The 19711-nt window shown below is 40.7% G+C and overlaps 1 protein-coding gene across 3 annotated transcripts in view; it reads left to right on the forward strand.

Moving 5' to 3' along the window:
- Window positions 1–1538: 1538 nt before the first annotated feature.
- Window positions 1539–19711, forward strand: part of Cul3 (cullin 3) — an 82564-nt gene continuing 64391 nt past the window's right edge. Inside the window, exon 1 of one of the 3 annotated variants that reach the window (XM_070015951.1) lies at window positions 1539–2027. In XM_070015951.1, the coding sequence (XP_069872052.1) occupies window positions 1962–2027 (66 nt within the window). In that variant the 5' untranslated portion in view covers window positions 1539–1961. Of the gene's footprint in view, window positions 2028–2294; window positions 2412–19711 lie in introns of those variants that run through there. The other 2 variants (XM_070015957.1, XM_070015948.1) reach the window with 2 other exon arrangements.

Raw genomic sequence — 19711 nt, forward strand, 5'->3', positions numbered from 1 at the left:
CATTACAATATATTTTCAATGGGCCATACCAACCAAGAACAACATTCACAAATTTCGATATCAGGAATTAATCCAGGGGAAATCTAATCTTAGAGGAAAAAAAAAACGTATTTCAGTTTATTTGTTCAAGGTTTTGTTTTTGTTTTAGTGCCAGTCCTGAGGATTGAACTCAAGGCCTGGGCAATGTCCCTGAGCTTCTTTTGTTCAAAGCTAGTAGTGCTCTTCCACTTGAACCACGGCTCCATTTCCAGCTTAAAAAATATTTTTGGGTAGTTAGTTGGAGACTTTCTTGCCTGGGCTGGCTTCTCCAGTTTGTATTTTGAAAAGTGTTAAAACCCTTACCTTCAAATGTGGACAGTCATCCCAACAGTAGCTTATTGAAAATGGGAAGATCAACAACTTCAAGCAGGAACTCACACATTTCCACTTCAGGAGTTGGAAACGTTAAGTACAACACTAATTAAACAAGCAGGCAAACCAGGAAGTATGATTCATGATAAAGAAAAAGCAAAAACTAAGTCAAGCTATTTTTTTTCCTCACGAAAACGTGACAACCTTCCCCCACACAGCAACAAAATTCTTCCAAATATCTAACAACTCAATGTTGGCTTTAAAGATCTACAGTGTTCTTGATAATGGTAAAAAAAAAAAAAAAAAAAAAAAAGCATGATTTGTTTGGCGGATGAAAAGGCAGGTTTGTGATTCCACTTGACATCATTCAGCAAATGCTGGGCTACCCTAAAGAGTGGTCAAATGACAATGCTTCCATGAACACAAAACGCAGGTTTGTATCTTGTTGTAATTCTGGTGATCCCCGGGTCCTGAGTGGAGAGGTGGCGGAGCTCGCGCAGTTTCAGGCAGCTTTGCGGGTAAACCCGCCGCCCCGCAGTCCCGCGAGCAGAGGTGTGCAGTAATGAATACCTTGTCACTAATTTCCGGTGCTGCAGGTAACTCCCTCACACACACTCTCCCTTTAAGTGTCTGGCTTCGGCTCAAGTACCCATCCCTCGTCCGCATGCCCTAGAAAAACACAGCTACCCACCTAGCACCCCACGCTCGTTCCCAGACAATCCTCTCCGGGCACTAACCCGGTCCGGCCAGCATCAGCCAATTACAACCTGGCTTTGGCTACCGGAACTTCCCCCGCCCACTGCCCACGTGACCAGGTTTCTTTGCCTCCGCCCCCTTGGGACTCCACCAATCAGCAGCCGCCTCTGCCCAGAACCGGGTCTCCGAAGCCCCTCTTTCCAAAAGGCCAGCTGGCTTCTCCCGCTGCTGCGGCTCTCAGCCCCGCCCTCTCCCCGCCTCCCCGTCCGCCTGGCTCCGCCCTCTTCTCGACTCTCCCGTCTTCTTCTTCTCCTCTTCCTCCACTCGCGTTGAGCCCTCCCGCCCCCGGGCTTCGCCCCGCCCCGCCCGGAGCGGCGCGCTCGTCCTTTTCTCGCGAGATCTGCGCGTCCCCCCCCGCCCCCCCCCGCTGGGGCCGCCCGCCTTCCCTCCCGTCCTCCCACCCCCTCCCCCATCTCCACTCCGGCTCTCCTCCCTCCCTCCTCCCCCCTCCACCCTCCGGGCCGGATCTCGTCTCGCTGAGGCGGAGGAGGAGAAGGAGGAGGAGGAGGACGTTCGGCCTGCGCAGTGAGATGTTTGTCCGTCGCCGCCGCCGCCGCCATCGCGGAGGAGCGCGATAAAGGGAGCCGAGTCGGGCGTGAGGGGGCCCCCGCGGAGCCGCCGCGCCAGCGCAGCCCCCAGCCGAGCCCGAGCCGCCGGAGCCCGGGCCGCCGCCGCCGCCGCCGCCGCCCCGCCGCCGCCGCGGCCGCCCAGGGGCCGGCCTGCTCCCCGGCCCAGCCCGGGGGCCGCGCCGCCGCCGCCCCCGGCGTCGCCCCTCGCCTGCCCGTCCGCCTTCAATGTGACACCGGCGCCTCGGAGTGCGACCCGCAGCCGCCGCCGGGGAGGGGACGAGCACCATGTCGAATCTGAGCAAAGGCACGGGCAGCCGGAAGGACACCAAGATGCGGATCCGGGCCTTTCCGGTGAGTCCCTGCTCGGCGCCCGGGACCCTGGGGCCGGGGACCCGGCCGGGAGCCGCACGCGAGGCCCGGGCTGAACTCCCCCCCAACAGGCCGCAGGCCGGCCTCCCCTCCCCCACGCCGCCGGCCGCGGGGCGCGAGCCTTCCCGGCAACGGGGCTGCGCGGGCCCGCCGCGGCCTCCCTCCCGGGCCGTTCCCCGTGCCCAGCGCCCGGGCCCGGTACTGAGCCTTGGGGCGTCGGCGACGGACTGGGCCACCGCCCGGTCCCGGCACCTTCCCGCGTCGATGGGGTGTAGGCCCGGTTCCCTGCACTCCTTCCCGTTCGGCCTCCGCGCCCCGGGCCCTGCAGGGATGGATGGAGACTACCGAAGTCCTGGCGTGGGGCATGTGCGTAACTTTTCGCGTGTGTTTGCACTGCGGCTTCAAGAACGACCCATCTTAGGTCTCCGGGTGATGGAGCGGACTGCCCCCCTCCACCTCCCCCCTCCGTACGCGGGGTTAAGCCGTCAGCCCATCCCCGACGCCGTGACAGTGGTTCCACGAAATACTCGGTGCTGATCCTCCCCCCCCCCCCCCCCCGCGTCTTTGTGGCCTCTTTCATTTAAGCACTTCACAAACTCTTGTTCAAGGAGTTGCCATGCAGGGCCGGGGATGGGGGTGCGGGGGGGGGGCTGGACCCACGAAATCAAGACTGTCGGTGTCTCAGCCATGGAAGCCCCGCAGGAAGGCGGGGTAGCCGGCCACGCAACCTTGCTTTTTACTGTCAGCTTTAGCCACAGCTAAAGCATCCTGTTCCGAAACTTTCTTTTTTCTTTTTTCTTTTTGTGGGGCGGGGGGCATTTCGTTGAGTCCCACGCCTGTGGGGTTCAGTCGATGAGGGCCTAACTCTGGATGTCATGCCTTATTCAGCTAGCTCACGGCAAACAATTAAAATGTATTCCTTGGACAAAACTGGACCTACTGGCTCATGTCGCCCCAGTAACAGGTATAGTAAGTCAAGATAGACCAACTGACACTTGAGCTGGAGAGTTTTAAAAGTAAAACTTAGGAGGAAGGTCTTTACCTTGTCAGATTCATTGTATCTTGTGGGAGAGAGAGAGGGCATTTGTAATCATTTTCTAGGCACGCTTTTTCTGAAGTACAGTTTTGAGTGTGTGTGTGTGTGTGTGTGTGTGTGTGTGTGTAGGGTGGGGGGGGTGACTGACCTTCATATGATGGATTGTTTTAATTAAGTAACTTGGTCCTAGAGAACTTGAGGAAGAAGGAAGACTTCGCTAAATTCTTAAAATGTTAAAGAGAAGAAATGCCTGATGCAGAATTCTAAAATTGCAAGGAAAATATTTATGTCAGTGTGTGGAAACTTCTGGCTTTATGTAAATAGGTAGGGTATACTCCAGAAGAAAGGGGGTTTGAGTGTTTGAATTTTTTTTTCTAAGTGTGAGAAACTACACCAGTGTGAGAAATGTTGGCAATAGAAGTACTGAAGTTCACTAGCATTTGTTTTGTGAGTATTGTTCAACTCTTTACTAAATCAACCACCCTGTTGATGGTCAGATCCTACCTTTTTTTTTTTTTTTTTAGCAAAATTCAGAATTATTTAAAAAAAATTGATGTGAGTAGTTCAACACCAGATTTTAACCAACTTTTCATTCTCTGTGGACTTGCCAACTTAGTTCTTGCCTATTTTCCTCTGCCATCTTTCATTGCTTCAAGAGATACTGAGTAGCATTTTGTTCCTGTGTATTTGGGATTTACCATGATACCTTGAAAGGCCAAGATCTCTTTTCTGAAGCTGATGCTCTTGGGGATAAGAAGCAAAATATTTCATTCTAATCCGGAGTATAGCATTGTTTGATAGGTTAACACAGTACTAGAAATGATTTTTTTTTTTTTTAGTTAGCATTAGAGTATAAACTAGCTTGGATCTTTTCTCCACTGTTGCTCCAAATGTTTTTGTAAGATTCTTAATGAAGTCTTTAGTGTTTGGTATTTAGTAGTGAATACTTACTACTTTTTAAAAACTTAAGATTTTTTTTTCACTATTACCTTGTAAGTATTGATATCACTTACAGGTAGTTCCTGTTGAAAATAACCATTACATTTCTTAGCAGTTGTTTGAGTTGTCATCATTTAGAATAGATACATGCGTTAATGATAAGGTACTTAACTGACTAACCTTTGTTTGGTAAATGTGTAGATTTACAGATTTTAAAAATTGCTTTATTCACATTAGCAATCTTTGTGTATAACTATTGCCTGTTTGGATTGCTAATCAGAACTTGTAAATGAGAAAAGATGTATGCTTATACATATGTACATAATGACAACTCTTGAATCTTACCTGTACCATTTGGATAGGTAGTTCAATGCCAACTCTTGAATCTTACCTGTACCATTTGGATAGGTAGTTCAATGCTTTATTGCAAATTTTCTTTTACAAAATTATGTGAAAGAAATGAAACTAAGCTTTGGAATTGTTTGACAAAGTACAAGTAGGTAAACTTACATTTTTCATAGATGTGTGAAGCTACACCACATATAGAGTTCTTCCATCATTAAATCAGATTGTTTTTTAGTTTTTTTAATGCATATGTTAAGTATGCTATCACTGCTGTTCAAAAGAGTAGAAATTATAACATGGCAGTTTAATGCAGTTTTTTGTGTCTGTGTTTTTTTTTTAAGTGTGTGTGGGGTGCTTGTCCTGGGGCTTGAACTCAGGGCCTGGGCACTGTCCCTGAGTGCTTTTGCTCAAGGCTAGCACTCTACCCCTTGAGCCACAGCTCCACTTCCAGCGTTTTTGGTAACTAATTGAAGATACAGAGTTTCATGGATTCTTCTGCTCAGACTGGCTTCGAACCACAATTCTCAGATCTCAGCCTCCTGCATAGCTAGGATTTCATGTGTGAACTACCAGCATACAGCCACAGTTGACATTTTTAAGTAAACCTAGAGGAAATGATTTTTGTAAAGATTGAGAACAAGAAGGGAGTTTCTAACTGTTAACAGAGGAGAACTTTATATTCCTATTTGTAAGCTTTTTCTGTATGACACAATATACCTTCATTATACCTTTTTGTTAATAATACATAAAATAACAACATAGAGCCTCAAAAAAAAGATTTGTAGTTGTGAAAGGCCTGGAACAGATAATTTTACTCCAAGAAATTGTTTCCCTTGTTGCCATTTGTCCTAACTGTTGAGCTTTTGTTTACTCAATAAGCTTGGTTGGAATTGGTTTTGGCGCGCGCCTGCGTGCGTGCGTGCGTGCGTGCGTGCGTGCGTGCGTGCGTGCGTGCGTGTGTGTGTGTGTGTGTGTGTGTGTGTGTGTGTGTGTGTGTGTGTGTGGTGCATGGTGCATGGGTTGAACTCAGGGCCTTGAGTCAAGGGACTCAATCCCTTGAACCATGCCTCCAGTTGCCTTTTTACATTTGAGGTAAGGTCTTCTTTATGTCTCCAGATCTCTGCTGCCTCTCAAGTATCTAGGTTTGAACCACCTGCCCAGCTTTGGAGGGGTAATTTTTGAATGAAAATGCTCTCCTCTCATATTTGCTTTTCTTGGCTTTGCCTTAGAGTTTAGGGGACATTGTGAAAGCTACTGTTTTTCTACAGTGTGATCTAGTCTGCTGCTTAAGACCGACTTCCTTCTTGAGGGTCCAGTTGTTTATGAAACATGATAAATCCATGACAGAGAAGACTTCTTCCACTTAATATTTTAGATGAGCTCCATCTTTACAGCAAATGATAGGATATACAGGTGGAACCCAGGGAGTGACAGACAAAAGTGGAAGAAATGTTTTAAAATTATTGGTGATGTACTTAAAGGCATAAAGAGATAAGGACAGATAAGAACAACTTCATAGTTTTTGTTGTTATTGTTTTAACTATAGTAATATTAGCCAGATTTGAGAGAACAATTCATCTTCATAGTAGGTTTCTCTTTCTTAGGGAGGTAATGATTGCTTAGAACTAACTACCTAGTCTACATATGCAGAAGAGCTGGAAAATAGTCTTGAAAATCAGAAAGCTGGGAATTAGCAATAAATTTGTTTTCACTCTCTGTATTACTTTTGAAATTATGGAGTAAGCTATAACAGATTCATGAACGTGTTGCTTACATTTAGACTGACTCTTCTGTTAATAGTTTTGTGACAACCAAGTTATGTCAGAACTATATTGGCTGTTAGAAGTTAAAAAAGGGATTGTGAAGCTTTATTTTGTTTATTTTGTATAGTTGTCTTAGCCAGTTGAGAGGAGCCTAGAAAATAATAGGAGCTTCTAATAGTATAGGCTATCAAGTGAAAAGTGGGCTTTCACATAGTACATTCATTACAAATCTCATTCGTCAAACCAAAGTAGAGAAAGCTATTGTATGTCATTTGTTCATTTGATGTAGGTAAGTAGTAACAGAATTTGTCCAGGAAGAATATATAATTATCACTAGAAAAAATAATATGCTTTCTATTTGGAGAAGAGAGGTAATTATTTTTTCAAGATTGGAAAGTTTAGACAGTTTATAGTTTTGAATAATGCAGCTTTGAAAATATTTTTTGCTTATGGTAAAGTCAAAGTAAAATTATGAGTAAAAACAAATCACTGAGATAAAATAATGAATTAGAATTAGTTTCTCACAAAGTATATGTTGAAAACTATTCAATTATAGTCTGTCAGGAAATAATTCATTTTAGTAGCTTTTTTAGTTATAAAAGGGACAGAAAACTGATAAATATCTGTATTTAAATAGAAATTACTTGCAATCTTCTTGGAAATAAAAACATTTTGATGGTGCTTTTAATCTTTCATATGCATTTTTATATTTTTTTAAAAATAGCTTCTTATAGTACATATATTTCCATGTTTGTTTTTTCTTTGTGTGTGTATAAGAGGGGGGGGGAGGGAGAGAGTTTGAATTTGGGACTTTGTGCTTACTTGCCAGGCAAGTGCTCCACTTGAGCCATATCCTCAGCCCTTTTTCCAAATAGGGTTGTTTCCCCTACCTCCTCCCGCTCTAATGGGGGAGACAGGCCTGGATGTCAGCCCTATTTGTGCTTCTTTCCTAGCTGGAACTACAGGTCAAAGATTTTTCTTTTTTGTGATCTGTTTGTTATTGCTTGTCTTCAATTTTTGATCCTCATCTCAGCCTCCAGAGTAACTAGAAAAACAAGCATTAGCCACACCACATCCATGCCCAGAAAGGTAGAAAAGGAAAAGCTAACATTCACTGAATGCTTACATTTGTGCTTTGCTTGTCTAAAGCAACTTAATTCACACATCTCTGTGCAATGTCATCTGTTTTTACTAATGAAGCCTCTAGTAGTTAAATAACTCACATAAAGTTGATCTGTGCAAGAGGCAGAACTAAAGATTCTAATCCAGGCAGACTGGCTTAAAGGTGAATGAATGTCCCAAGGTTGTATCATTTTAAGCTATTACTTTAGCCACATATTATATCTTAACTATCATACTAGAAAAAAATAATACTTTAGTGTTTTAATTTTTATTTCCTTGATTTTTTTTTTTTTTTTTTTTTTTTTTTGTCGATTGTGGGCCTCAACTCTGGGCCTGGGCGCTGTCCCTCAGCTCTTCAGCTCAAGGTTAGCCCTCTACCACTTGAGCGACAGCGCCACTTCCAGCTTTTTCTGCTTATGTGGTGCTGAAGAATTGAACCCAGGGCCTCCTGCATGCAAGGCAAGCACTCTACCACTGAGCCACCTTCCCAGCCCTCCTTGATTGTTTGTAAGAATAAAATTATGCATAGTCCAGAAGGAGTTTTTATTTTCATTTTAAAGTGGCATATTGAGAATATGTGTTATAGGACTGTAACTAACAATGGAGAATAAGTTTAGAATCATACCTAGTGCATTGCTTACTTCAACATTGACTGGCAATATCTACATACTATAAGTGAATATTGTTTTTTGCAAATCACACTGAAATGCTTCACTTATTTTGATGATACTACTCACCTTTTTTGTAAATTTTTACATTTTGAAAAGCCTGCAGAACAACTTTTGAACCACTCCAAGATAATACCAGTCTCATATATATACATATGTACATATATTTACATGTTAATACTATTTTTTATAAACATGCACACGTACACAAGCTTGGTACTTTGAGGCACTGTGTAGGAATGCTGTTGGTTCTTGTGGGGAGGGAGAGACTTCAAGAGATAATTTCCAGTGATGATTCTCACATAGTGTGAAGATATTTCAGAGGGCATAAGCACTCCTTTACTATGTACATCTTAATTTTCCATTAAATGTTCATCTAAAGTAATCTTCTCTTTTTTCCCCCAAGCCTCCTCCTTTTGTTGTCACTCTGAGTTACAGTAGGTTGTGGCTTTTTGCCCAGTGCTTATACCAGGCACCATGTTGAACCACAGAGCACTTAGCACAGTGTAGGTGGTTAGAGAATGATTGATTAAATGAAAAACTACTGGCCCTCTAAGCTGAAGCCTGTAGTACTCGATTGCCAATGCAAATAATGCTCTAAAATGTTAGAATTACCTTTGCAATGCTGTGAAGTTTTGATTATCGTACTGTCATTAATGATATCGTGGCTTTTTTGCCTTTTTTTTTTTTAAGGTGGATATTCTCCTTAGTCTCTGAAGTAGTCATGTGTTGGTGTTAACCTCAAATTGAGCATCAAAAAACTAATATCTGATCTCAGTTTTTTGTATAGTAACAACTCACTTCTTCAATCAAGACTTTTTCATCTCCTCCCTTTCCGCTACTTCAATTCCCTACTTTACTTGTAGATTAATAACTTCATTAAACATTGTCTGTTCTCAGAATTCTCTGCTTTTTTGCCATGTGAAAGCTGGTTTAACTTTACCCTGAGAAGAACAGGCTGATCTTTTTGAAGTGAAGTGCCTGTTTACCTTAAAATCCTTCAGCCTTTTGGCCCCCAATGGTGTTTATTGCCATATCCATCATTCTCTCATTTGGTGGAAGCTCTTGAGAGCTACTATTCTCTTTCAGACCATTCACTAACTTTTTCTCAGGTTCCCTCAGATATTGAAAATGTTAATGCTTTAATCAGACATTGCCAGTCCAGCCAGCCATTTTGTCCATTGTCATGTTTGACTAGAAATTGATTTATTCAACTTTAAATACTTTTATTGTGTTTAGTGTCTGTACAGTGGTGAAGAGCCCTGGCCTCTTCGTTGTAGTCTTTGGAGCTTGTCATTCATTCCATTTACCTTCTGCCTGTTGTCACTTTTATAAAAGGAGAAAATGATGGTACCTACCTCTTAAGACTGTTCAAAGCTAGTTAATACATGTAAACGTATTAGAATAGTGCCTGGCACATAATAAACATAATTATAATACATGTAAGCTGTTAATTATAATTCTGTCCTATTGCTGCTTGTTTCTTTCTCACATGAGTATGTTCTCAAGCCATGGTGCTATTGTTCCTTTTTTCTCTACATCCCCAGAGTAAGGCCAGTCATACCAACAAAAAAAGACTCTTGGGTAATTCCATGCATCAGCCTTCACTGCTCATACTTTCTAGGCTATTATGCTCTCCTGGAGACAATCTGAAGGACCCTGGTCTCTAATGTAGCTGGCTTGTCAGTGCTTCAGGGCAATTTTTCTGTGTTCATTGTAAGATCCCTTTCCCTATTCCTGCTGAGCCTTTTGCAATTTTAATCATTGTCCTTAAGCTATTTATTGATAATTTTCTTACCTCTCTTGAAGAAACCTCTTAACTACAGTTTCACTGTGAAAAATAATGTTGGTAGATAAAAAGCTCAGCCATCTTTTTTTTGTTTTTGTTTTTAAATGTTCTTCAGTCTATATATCACCTTTTCCCCCTGATCTCAGAGAAGGAAGACAATCTTTTTCATATTATCATCATCATGGTCATTACCATACTAGTCTTTACAGTCCAGAAAATAAGAAAGAATTGACTGTCTTCCTTTTAAAAACATAATTTTTAGAAAGGTAATTTTCTTAGAGGAGGTATCCCATCCTCTTTGTATTGGTCTTTATTGGTGCAGTATAACAGTATTCAGTATACAGTAAGCAGTGTTGAATGAATGTACTAATGTAATACTCTTCAGTTTGTTTCATTTTATGTGGAAACTATGAACGTTTTTCAAAGAGTAATAATTGTAAGAATTGAGATAATGTCAGACTGCTTTCTAGGAAGTAGTAGTATTACTGAGGTATTTAGTAGAATTTCCTAATGATAGGAGTAGAGTTGGTATCTTCCAAACCTCCCTTTGATTATTTAGAGCTGTTTCTACACATGGAATTCAGGAAAGCAATCCACAGAGTTCTGTTAACGATTGCTTTTAAATCACTAGTCATTAGTCCAGGCTCTTCAAGAATGAGGCTTTACATACTTAACTTGATAATAGTTAAGAAATTTCAAACTCTGTTGCTGCCTTACTCCTAATCCATAGCCTTTGCTACTAGAAGGCATTTTCTTTTATATATAGTAGGCAATGTTGAGTGAATGCACTAATGTGATATTATGCAAGTAGGAACTGCACAAAACTTCTTAATTTGACTTCCATCATTTAGTAGGACAGAATGAGGGAGAAAGTGGATGGACTCAACTTTGCTCTTTAATTGCAATTTTGGTATTTACTGCTGAGTGAATGAATAAGCTTCAAAGGGGAATTTTTACCTACATTAAGAAAATACAAGATTTCTTTTTTTTTTTTTTTTTTTTTTTTTTTTAGGTCCAGTCGTGGGGTCTGAACTCTGGGCCTGGGCCTGGGCCTGGGCCTGGGCGTTGTCCCTCAGCCCTTCAGCTCAAGGCTAGTGCTCTATCACTTAAGCCACAGTGCCACTTCTGGCTTTTTTTCTTTTTGCTTGTGTGGTTCTGGGGAATCGAACCCAGGGCCTCATACATGCAAGGCAGGTGCTCTACCACTGAGCCACCTTCCCAGCCCCAATACAAGATTTCTTATAGCTACTTTTCTAGAGGTGGTAGCTCACTGCCTGTGTAACCTAGATATTTAGGAAACAGATCTGAGGATCTTGGTTTGAAGCCAGGTAGAAAGGACGCAGTGCAAGAGACTCTTATCTCCAATTAACTACAAAAAAGACAGAAGTGGAGGGGCTGGGAAGGTGGCTCAGTGGTAGAGGGCTTGCCTTGAATGCATGAGGCCCTGGGTTTGATTCCTTAGTACCACATAAGCAGAAAAAGCTGGAAGTGGTGCTGTGGCTCAAGTGGTAGAGCACTAGCCTTGAGCTGAAGAGCTGAGGGACAGTGCCCAGGCCCAGAGTTCTGGCCCCAAGACTGTCCCCTCCCCCCCCCCCCCCGCCCCCAAAAAGAGAAAAAGACGGAAGTGGAGCTGTGGTTAAGTGCCAAAGCACTAGTTTTGAGCAACAGGCCCTGAGTTTAGGCCCCAGGACCAGCTTCAAAATAGTGCTATGCAAATTATTCTTACCAAAAGCATCGTTTAGCATCCTTAACCACTTCTGTTTACTTCAACCTCTCCAAAGTTGTAACTATTTTTTTGCCTTTTTCATCTCCAATAAAGACCTTCCTTTATAAGATTAGAAAGTACAACATGTAAAATATCTGCCTTGAGTTAGGCTATTTTTTTAAAAGAAATTTTGAATTATCTCAAATTCTCAAAACAGTTTCAGGTTTAGTGTTAGTCCTGTTGTAAATGCCAGTGGAGTTCAGAGATACAGTAAACTGGTACATAGGCTCTTTGCAAAGGACAGAGCTGCAATTGTGTGTGACAGAAAATTCTATATTCTTCCCCTTATACCACACTGCCTGATTACATTGTTAATGGTTTTGTAGATCTTTAACTAATTTACTTCCTTAATAGGAACATGGAGAGTAGTTTAAATTATTGACCACAAGCAGATCCAGGGGCTTTGAAGCTTATACAGTATAGAGCAGTACTCTGAAAAAAGTCTCTCTTAGGGCTGGGAAGATGGATCAGTGGTAGAGGGCTTGCCTTGCATGCATGAGGCCCTGGGTTGGATTCCTCAGCACCACATAGCAGAAAGAGTTGGAAGTGGTGCTGTGGCTCAAGTGGTAGAGCACTTGACTTGAACTGAAGAGCTGAGGGACAGTGCCCAGGTCCAGAGTTCAGGTCCCATGACCAGCAAAGCAAAAAAAGTCTCTCTTGGAGAGATTTAAGCTTTACTAGGTTCAAAGTAAATGAGCCTCTTGTATGAAATAGAAGTTACAAAAATTTTAGATTGTGTTTTTTTGACATTTAGATATATAAATTGCTTAGTGTGTATTGATTCAAATAAAGTGACCAGAATTACAGTTTAGAAGAAAAAATATGAGTTGACTTTTTTGAAAACAAACTCTTTCCTATTTTAAATTATAAGGCTCATAATACAGCTTTTGCAAACAAAAAAAAGAGAGAAAAAGAAGTTTATATTTAAAAAAATGTAGTTAATTTTTGTCCTTAAGAATATACTAAAATAAAAATTAAACAGTGAAATGATTTGGAAGCACAAAGATAGGTACTTCAAATTAATAATTTATTTCTCATGAAAGTGCAAAGATAAAGGAATGCCACAGACAAAGAAGCAATTTATGAAAACAAATTACTTTTCTCATACTTTGGGAAGCTGGGAAGTTCACAGTGAGTTGGTGCTGGTAAGTTCTGTCATCTGGTGAGGTCTCTCTTCCCAAGTTGCACTTAGATATGGCATGCTTTGGAGAGGGAGAATGCTGTGTCTCACATTGCAGAAGGGTTTCCTCCCTAATGCTTTTATGATATTACCTGATCTTATTCAGGAGAGCTCTACTCTCATAACTTAATCTCCTCCTCTTAGCTCTACCTCTTAATAATAATAGTAATTTTTCACTCTGAGTTTAGAAAAAAATCTGTATTTAACAGATGAGGATGTGGAGACAGACTGATTTAGACAAGGAATATGCGCCTGACTTGAATTTATGGAGGAACTATGATTAATATGATTTGGGGGAGCCAGGTGCCGGTGGCACCTTGTAATCCTAGCTACTTAGGAGGTGGACATCTGAAGATGGTAGTTGGAAGCCAGCCCAGGAAGAAAAGTCCCTATGAGACTCTTATCTCTAATTAACCACTCTAAAACCTGAAGTGGCGCTATAGCCCAAGTGGTAGAGTGCTAGCCTTGAGCTAGCACAAAGAGGCTCTTGGACGGTGTCCAGGCCCTGAGTTCAAGCCCCACAATGGACCAAAACGTGTGTGTGTGTGTGTGTGTGTGTGTGTGTGTGTGTGTGTGTGTGTGTGTGTGTGTGTGTGTGTGTGTGTGTGTGTGTGTGTGTGTGTGTGTGATTTTTTATTAATAGTTCTTTTCTCTGGACCAGATTCAAATAAGTATAGTCATAGGAACACAGTAACCTAGTTAATTATAAAATAATTTATTATTATTAAGCTTCTTGATTATTTAAGTTGACATGGACATCTTGAGTGGAAGGACACTTGAGTTAGGTCTCTTGAATTCCTCCATTGCTTTAACTAGCTTTGTGGCCTTTGATAAGCTTTGTTTCAGCCTTAGATTTATCCTTTTTTAAAATAGGAGTAGCGCTGGGTGCTGGTGGCTCACGCCTATAATCCTAGCTACTCAGGAGGCTGAGATCTGAGGATTGTGGTTCAAAGCCAGCCTGGGCAGGAAAGTTCCTGAGTCTCTTATCTCCAGTAAAACACCAGAAAACCAGAAATGATGCTTTGGCTCAAGTGGTAGAGCGCTAGCTAGCCTTGAGCTGAAGAGCTGAGGGACAGCACCCAGGCCCAGAGTTTATGCCCTGTGAACGACAACATAAATAAACAAACAAATAGTAGTAGCGTATTTCAGTGACGATTGTTAGGTCCTGTTAGCTGGGTTTTGCATACTGTGTGTGTGTGAGAGAGAGAGAGAATGAGAAAACAAGGGAAGTTTCAAGCAGACTCCATAGCGGACTTTTTAAAATAAGGATTTTATATGATAGTCTGTTGACTCATGCCTATAATACTACCTGCTTGGTAGGCTGATATTGGAAGGATTGTAGTTTGTGGCCAACTCCAGGTAGAAAAATTGATGGGACATCTTCTTAACTGAGGGAGCCTAATACAGGATCAAAATAACAAGCCAAAGACTGGAATTATTTCACTGGTACCAGCACCTGCCTAGTCAGCACTAGATCTGAGCTCAGAAATACTCCCACATCCACTCCCCACTCCTGGTCCAATTTAATATGATGAGCCTTGTCCTGTCATCACATCTGATTACAGTTAGGTTCATTCAAAAACAGACTAACAGTGGTAGTTTATACTCTTTGACATTTTTCCTTCTCTCTCCCTTTAGGTAATATCTGTAGTTGATTTGAATATATACACAATTTGGTGTTGTCTTAAAAGTTTAAAGTATTTTATTTCTTAGTGATACTTGGATTTGAACTCAGAGCCTTGTTCTTGCTAGGGTGTTACACTAACCACCTAAGTCTGCAAAGCCGTTTTTCTGCTTATTATTAGTAGTAGTATATTTTTTGTCAGTTGTGGGACTTGAACTCAGGGCCTGGGCATTGTCCCTGAGCCTCTTTGTGCTCTAAGCTAGTGCTTTACCACTTGAGCCACAGTGCCACTTCTGGGTTTTGAGTGGTTAATTGGAGATAACAGTCTCACTGGAGCTTCTGCCCCGGCTAGTGTGGAAGCACCTATGGCATGAGCCTCTAGCTCCTGGCCTTATTATTTTTTGAGACAGAGTCTCCTTAGGGTTTTGATTCTCACTTTGATCCCTGAGCCTCTGTGATCCACTTGCTTAGGCTTCCTGTCCTTAATGGAATGACAGGTGAGTGCCACTGTGCACAGTTATGGATTGTGAAGGAGTTTCACAAACTTTTCTGCTCAGGTTGGCCTTGAACCACAATAGTAAGGATTACAGACATTAGCTACCAATGCCCATCTCAGTTCATCATAGAAGTTTTCTTTAAGAAAAGCTGGTAAGTTGATCATTTCCAAAAGCAAACTTTGTTTTTGTTGTGTTTAGCTTGTTTTTATTTTAAGCTAGAGAGAAAAAAGTAGTAACAGTGATTGTGATTAAAGTGAATAAATTTAGTTACAGAATTCATGTCTTCACCTAGATATGCAAAATTTTCTTCCTCCCTAATATTAGAGCCACTATCAGGAGATTCTATGTAAAGTACTTGATCCCTACTTCTCCATTATTTCTTTTTGTCCGATAAATGCTTAAAGAATAATTTTACACACATGACTTTTTAATAGTAGTGTTTTAGATTTAATAGCATATTATAAAGTACAGCATTTTGAGTAAGCTTGAAGAATTACAGTCAAATTATTTTGTATGGATACTTTGTGTTCAGGGAGCCCACCCACAATTTTTTATTTCATCTATATTGAAAACACAGATGATAAAAACAGACATCAACAAATTGCCTCAGTGAATATACTATAGTATATTCCCCAGCTAATCAGTAGGGGACCAAAAATATTTGGGAAAAATTGGGTGTAACAACATGTATAGACTCTTTGTCTTTCCCTGTGATACAACTATTTACATAATACTTACATTGCATTATCTATTATTAAAGAGTAACGTAGAATTTATTTAATGTATAGGGAGGATGTGTGTACACCATTTTATGTAAGGATCTTGAACTCCCTTATCCACAGGGGTCCTGGATCAACCCTCTACTTATACCAAGGGATGATTTTTGTTTTTAAATAGTCATCTTATTTTTAGTCTTTAGTCATCTTATTTTAATAGTCATCTTATTTTAGTCATAACATTGGGATTATGAAATGTCACATATCCATATGTGTATACATTTATATATGGTTAATCATTGTTGGTACTCAAGTCAATTGTTCTGTAATTTAAATGGCCTTTGGTAAACTAATCTGGACACTTGATCTGTTTCTGAAAAAAATAGTACCACATTTCACAAACAGCTTGATTTTAGGATATTCTCATGTATTAAGGATGCTGATTATAATTGAATCTAGTTGATTAAATTTCTCACTATGAATGCTGCTGCTGTCTGTGTATTTAAATGCTTTTAGAGGCCAGTTGAATAGAGCAAGTTTAGTTTATGATTTCATAGAATTGTTCTAAGCTGCTGTGCTATTCCAGTTGATAATCCTTTCCTTCCTTTATCATATTTCCATTCCCATGATTTCTACTATAACTAAAGAGTCTTCTAAATATTACTATCTTTACATTCATTTTAAGTCATTAATAAAGGCTGTATGTCTGTTGTGTAGTAAAATCCTGTTGCCAAGATCAAATCATGCAGAAAGAAGCAATAGTATTTATTGAGCACATTCTGTATGCCATATGGTTTATAAAACTCTTTAGTTGCTACAGAGTATACCAGCACCCATTTCTCAGGCCAAGAACAGTTGAGGAAGGTGAGGTTTGGGAATTTAATAAAGTCCTATTATTAAAGACTGAATGTGCCAAACTGGGCTGTTTACCTCAAAGTCTGGAACTGTGGCCATTTTTGATAGTTGACAGTGATTAAGAATTATTGTAGATGTCTTCTGACAAATGATTAGTCATTATGCCATGTATAATAAAAAAGGTAGAGAGACCATACATATTCTGAGCTGGAGCTTTCTTACATAATGTTTGTACTTGACTAGAATACTGCTATTCCTCAGATATTTGTACCAAGGAAATTGTTTTTGAGGCTGAAGCTTGAAATTATGGCCAAGCATTTTTCCTTCCTTATTTTTTTCTAGCTGTGTCATTCTGAATTGCCTGGAATTTCAAATTTTCACCCTTTTCTCCCACCCACCCTGTTTCAAATTTCTTCATGTAGATGATATTCACAAGGGACTAAAGACTTCTTGTGCTTTGTATATAGTGAAGCAAAGAATACAGTGTTTTTCAGCTCAGATTCAGTTTGTCTTAAGATGTAGTTCTGTACAACTTTTGATAATTACAGAACTGTGATGATGTGTAAGTATATGCTTTTAAATTTAGGCATTTTGAAGTTGGTTATCCTTTGAGGTAATGTAGATGAACAGCCAGGTATTTTGAAAGGAAAACTTTTTGAGTTATTCTTTTTGGCACTTACAAATGAGAAAATAACAATTCTGGATTGGGAGGAGGTAAGGTAATTTTAAAGCCAAAGTATTGATTAGTGTTTCAAATTTTTCCTTAATGTTAATCATTTAAGAATAGTTGATATATTTACTTTAAAAACATCTATTTATGCTCTTACTAAGTGAATTTGCTTGCTTTCTGATTGCTTTATAAGTTGAGCTTCTTGGGGAAGGGTTGTATATGGATCTCATAATTAATTAGTATACATTAAATGTGAATATGTGTATATACATCTTATTTTACTGTTTTGTTTTAAAATAGAACAAAGCTGAAACTTTGGTGTTCATATGCATTCCTTCCTGGAGGTGTGTGTGTGTCTGTGTCTGTGTCTGTGTGTCTGTCCGTGTCTGTGTCCATGTGTGTCTGTGCGTGTCCTGGGGCTTGAACTCAGATCCTGGGCTGGGATCCACAGCTCCACTTCTGGCTTGTTAGCGAGTAACTAGAGATACAACTCTTAAAGAGTTGTCCTGCTGGCTTTAGACCACCATCCTTAGATCTCAGCATCCTGAGGAGCTAGGTTTACAGACTTGAGACACCAGATGTATTTTTTACAGTTACTGCAAACCTCATATCAGTGTCACGAATGAGATTAAAATCCTGCTTAAGAGCCGGGCACTGGTGGCTCATGCCTGTAATCCTATTTACTCAGGAGGCTGAGATCTGAGGATCAAAGCCAGCCCAGGCAGGAAAATCCACGAAACTCTTATCTCCAATAAACCACCAGAAAACCAGAAGTGGCACTGTGGCTCAAGTGGTACAGTGCTCACTTTGAGCTGAAGAGCTGAAGGACAGCACCCAGACCCAGAGTTCAAGCCACACGACCCCCCCCCCCAAAAAAAAATCCTGCTTAAATGATTTATTAGACTGCCACTTTATAAGAAAACATACTTTAAAATATACTTAAGTTGAAACCTTTAAATGTTATCACTTAGTGAAGTACAGCTTAAGTTTTGTTAACTTATTGAGAGTTGAACATTAAATCTTCAAAAAAAGCCTTTCAGTTACAGTTAATGTTTCTGTATCAAGGATTGATCAGTAGGAGATTTTAGGCTTATATGTGACAATTATTGTGCTAGTGTTGATGTTTGATGCCAGAACCAAATCGTGTATATGGAGAGATTTCTGCTGGCACCTTATTTCACTTACTCTGTTGTTTTTGGACTTGTTTATTTAGAGAAAGACAGACTGTAGCTTACTGATCTCTCTTGAAGGGCATATTCTGTTCTGTTTTTTCCAATTAATATTAATACATTTAATATTAATAAATTAACACCCTTCTAAAGCCTTTAAATAGGAAAAGAGTGCTTTTGATAGGTGCATTTGAGAATTGTCTACTTTCACTTGAAAATAATATTTAAACGTTAAGTTGCTACAGACAGGCACATTCAGATGATTTTCTATACCATTGTAATGAGTAACTATCAACATTTTCAAAATTGCATTGGTATATTATGGGCAAAATAGTATTCATTCAGTAGACATTTATCATCATCTAAGAGATGAAGAAAAATGTAAAATACCTTAAGAATCTCATGATCTAGAAGACATCTATCCTAATATGGGATAGATATATCATGAGTACTATGGAATTGGTGAGAATCATTCATTTTGAGGAGGTCAGGGAACAGTTCAGTTCCTTAGAGATTATGACATCTGAGCTGGGTACAAGAGAACATGTAAAGAGACAGACAAGGGGGCATAAAGTAAATTTTGAATGGGAAGTAAGGGAGGGAGGTTCTGGAACAGCAACAGAAATGAAAAAATGCAACTAGATCTTGCACGATGTATTCCCCTTTAAGGTACTTACTTCCACTTCATCTCTGCTTCATTGAAGGGCTTGGACCAGGAACATTGGGAAGGTTTATGCTTCTATTTTATAAAACTAGGTGGTATGTGTTGTCATAACTAAGTAAGATAATACAGGAGAAAGGTTTGGGCAGGTTTGGATGATGAATTTCCTAGGAATTTGTACACATGTGTCTGGAGCATTTGGAGATATGCAGAGTAGGTAGTTAAATAATTTTAGGTTTTGGAGAAAATTGAACTGGCCATATAGATAGGAGAGCCATTAACATAAACCAGTAATGTATCTTACTTTTAAGATGTGAGCTAAACTTTGGAAATTTGATTAAAACTCGGTAATCCTGCCAGGTGCTTGCTGGTGGCTATGCCTGTAATCCTAGCTAGTTTGAAGGGTAAAATCTGAGGATTGTGGTTCAAAGTCAGCCTGGGCAGGAAAACCCCCTGAGACTGTTTTTTTTTTCATCGGTCGGTCATGGGGCTTGAACTCTGGACTTGGGCGCTGTCCCTGTGCTCTTCAGCTCAAAGCGAACGCTCGACAGCTTGAGCCACAGCACCACTTCTGGTTTTCTAGTGGTTTATTAGAGATAAGAGTCTCACCGACTTTTGTGCCCAGGCTGGCTTTGAACCACGATCCTCAGATCTCAGTCTCTGAGTAGTTAGGATTACAGGCATGAGCCACTGGCACCCGGCTCCCCTGAGACTCTTATTCCCAATTAATTATGGGAAAATCCAGAAGTAGTGCTGTGGATCAAGTGGTAGAGCAAAAAAGCTCAGGGATTGTGCCCGGGCCCTGAGTTCAAGGCCCAGGATCATGCCCCCCCCCAAAAAAAAAAATCACACCTAAAATCCTAAGAA

This window comes from Dipodomys merriami, unplaced genomic scaffold (genome assembly GCF_024711535.1).
Source record: "Dipodomys merriami isolate MVZ:Mamm:240054 unplaced genomic scaffold, mDipMer1.0.p SCAF_1, whole genome shotgun sequence".
Lineage (NCBI taxonomy): Eukaryota > Metazoa > Chordata > Mammalia > Rodentia > Heteromyidae > Dipodomys > Dipodomys merriami.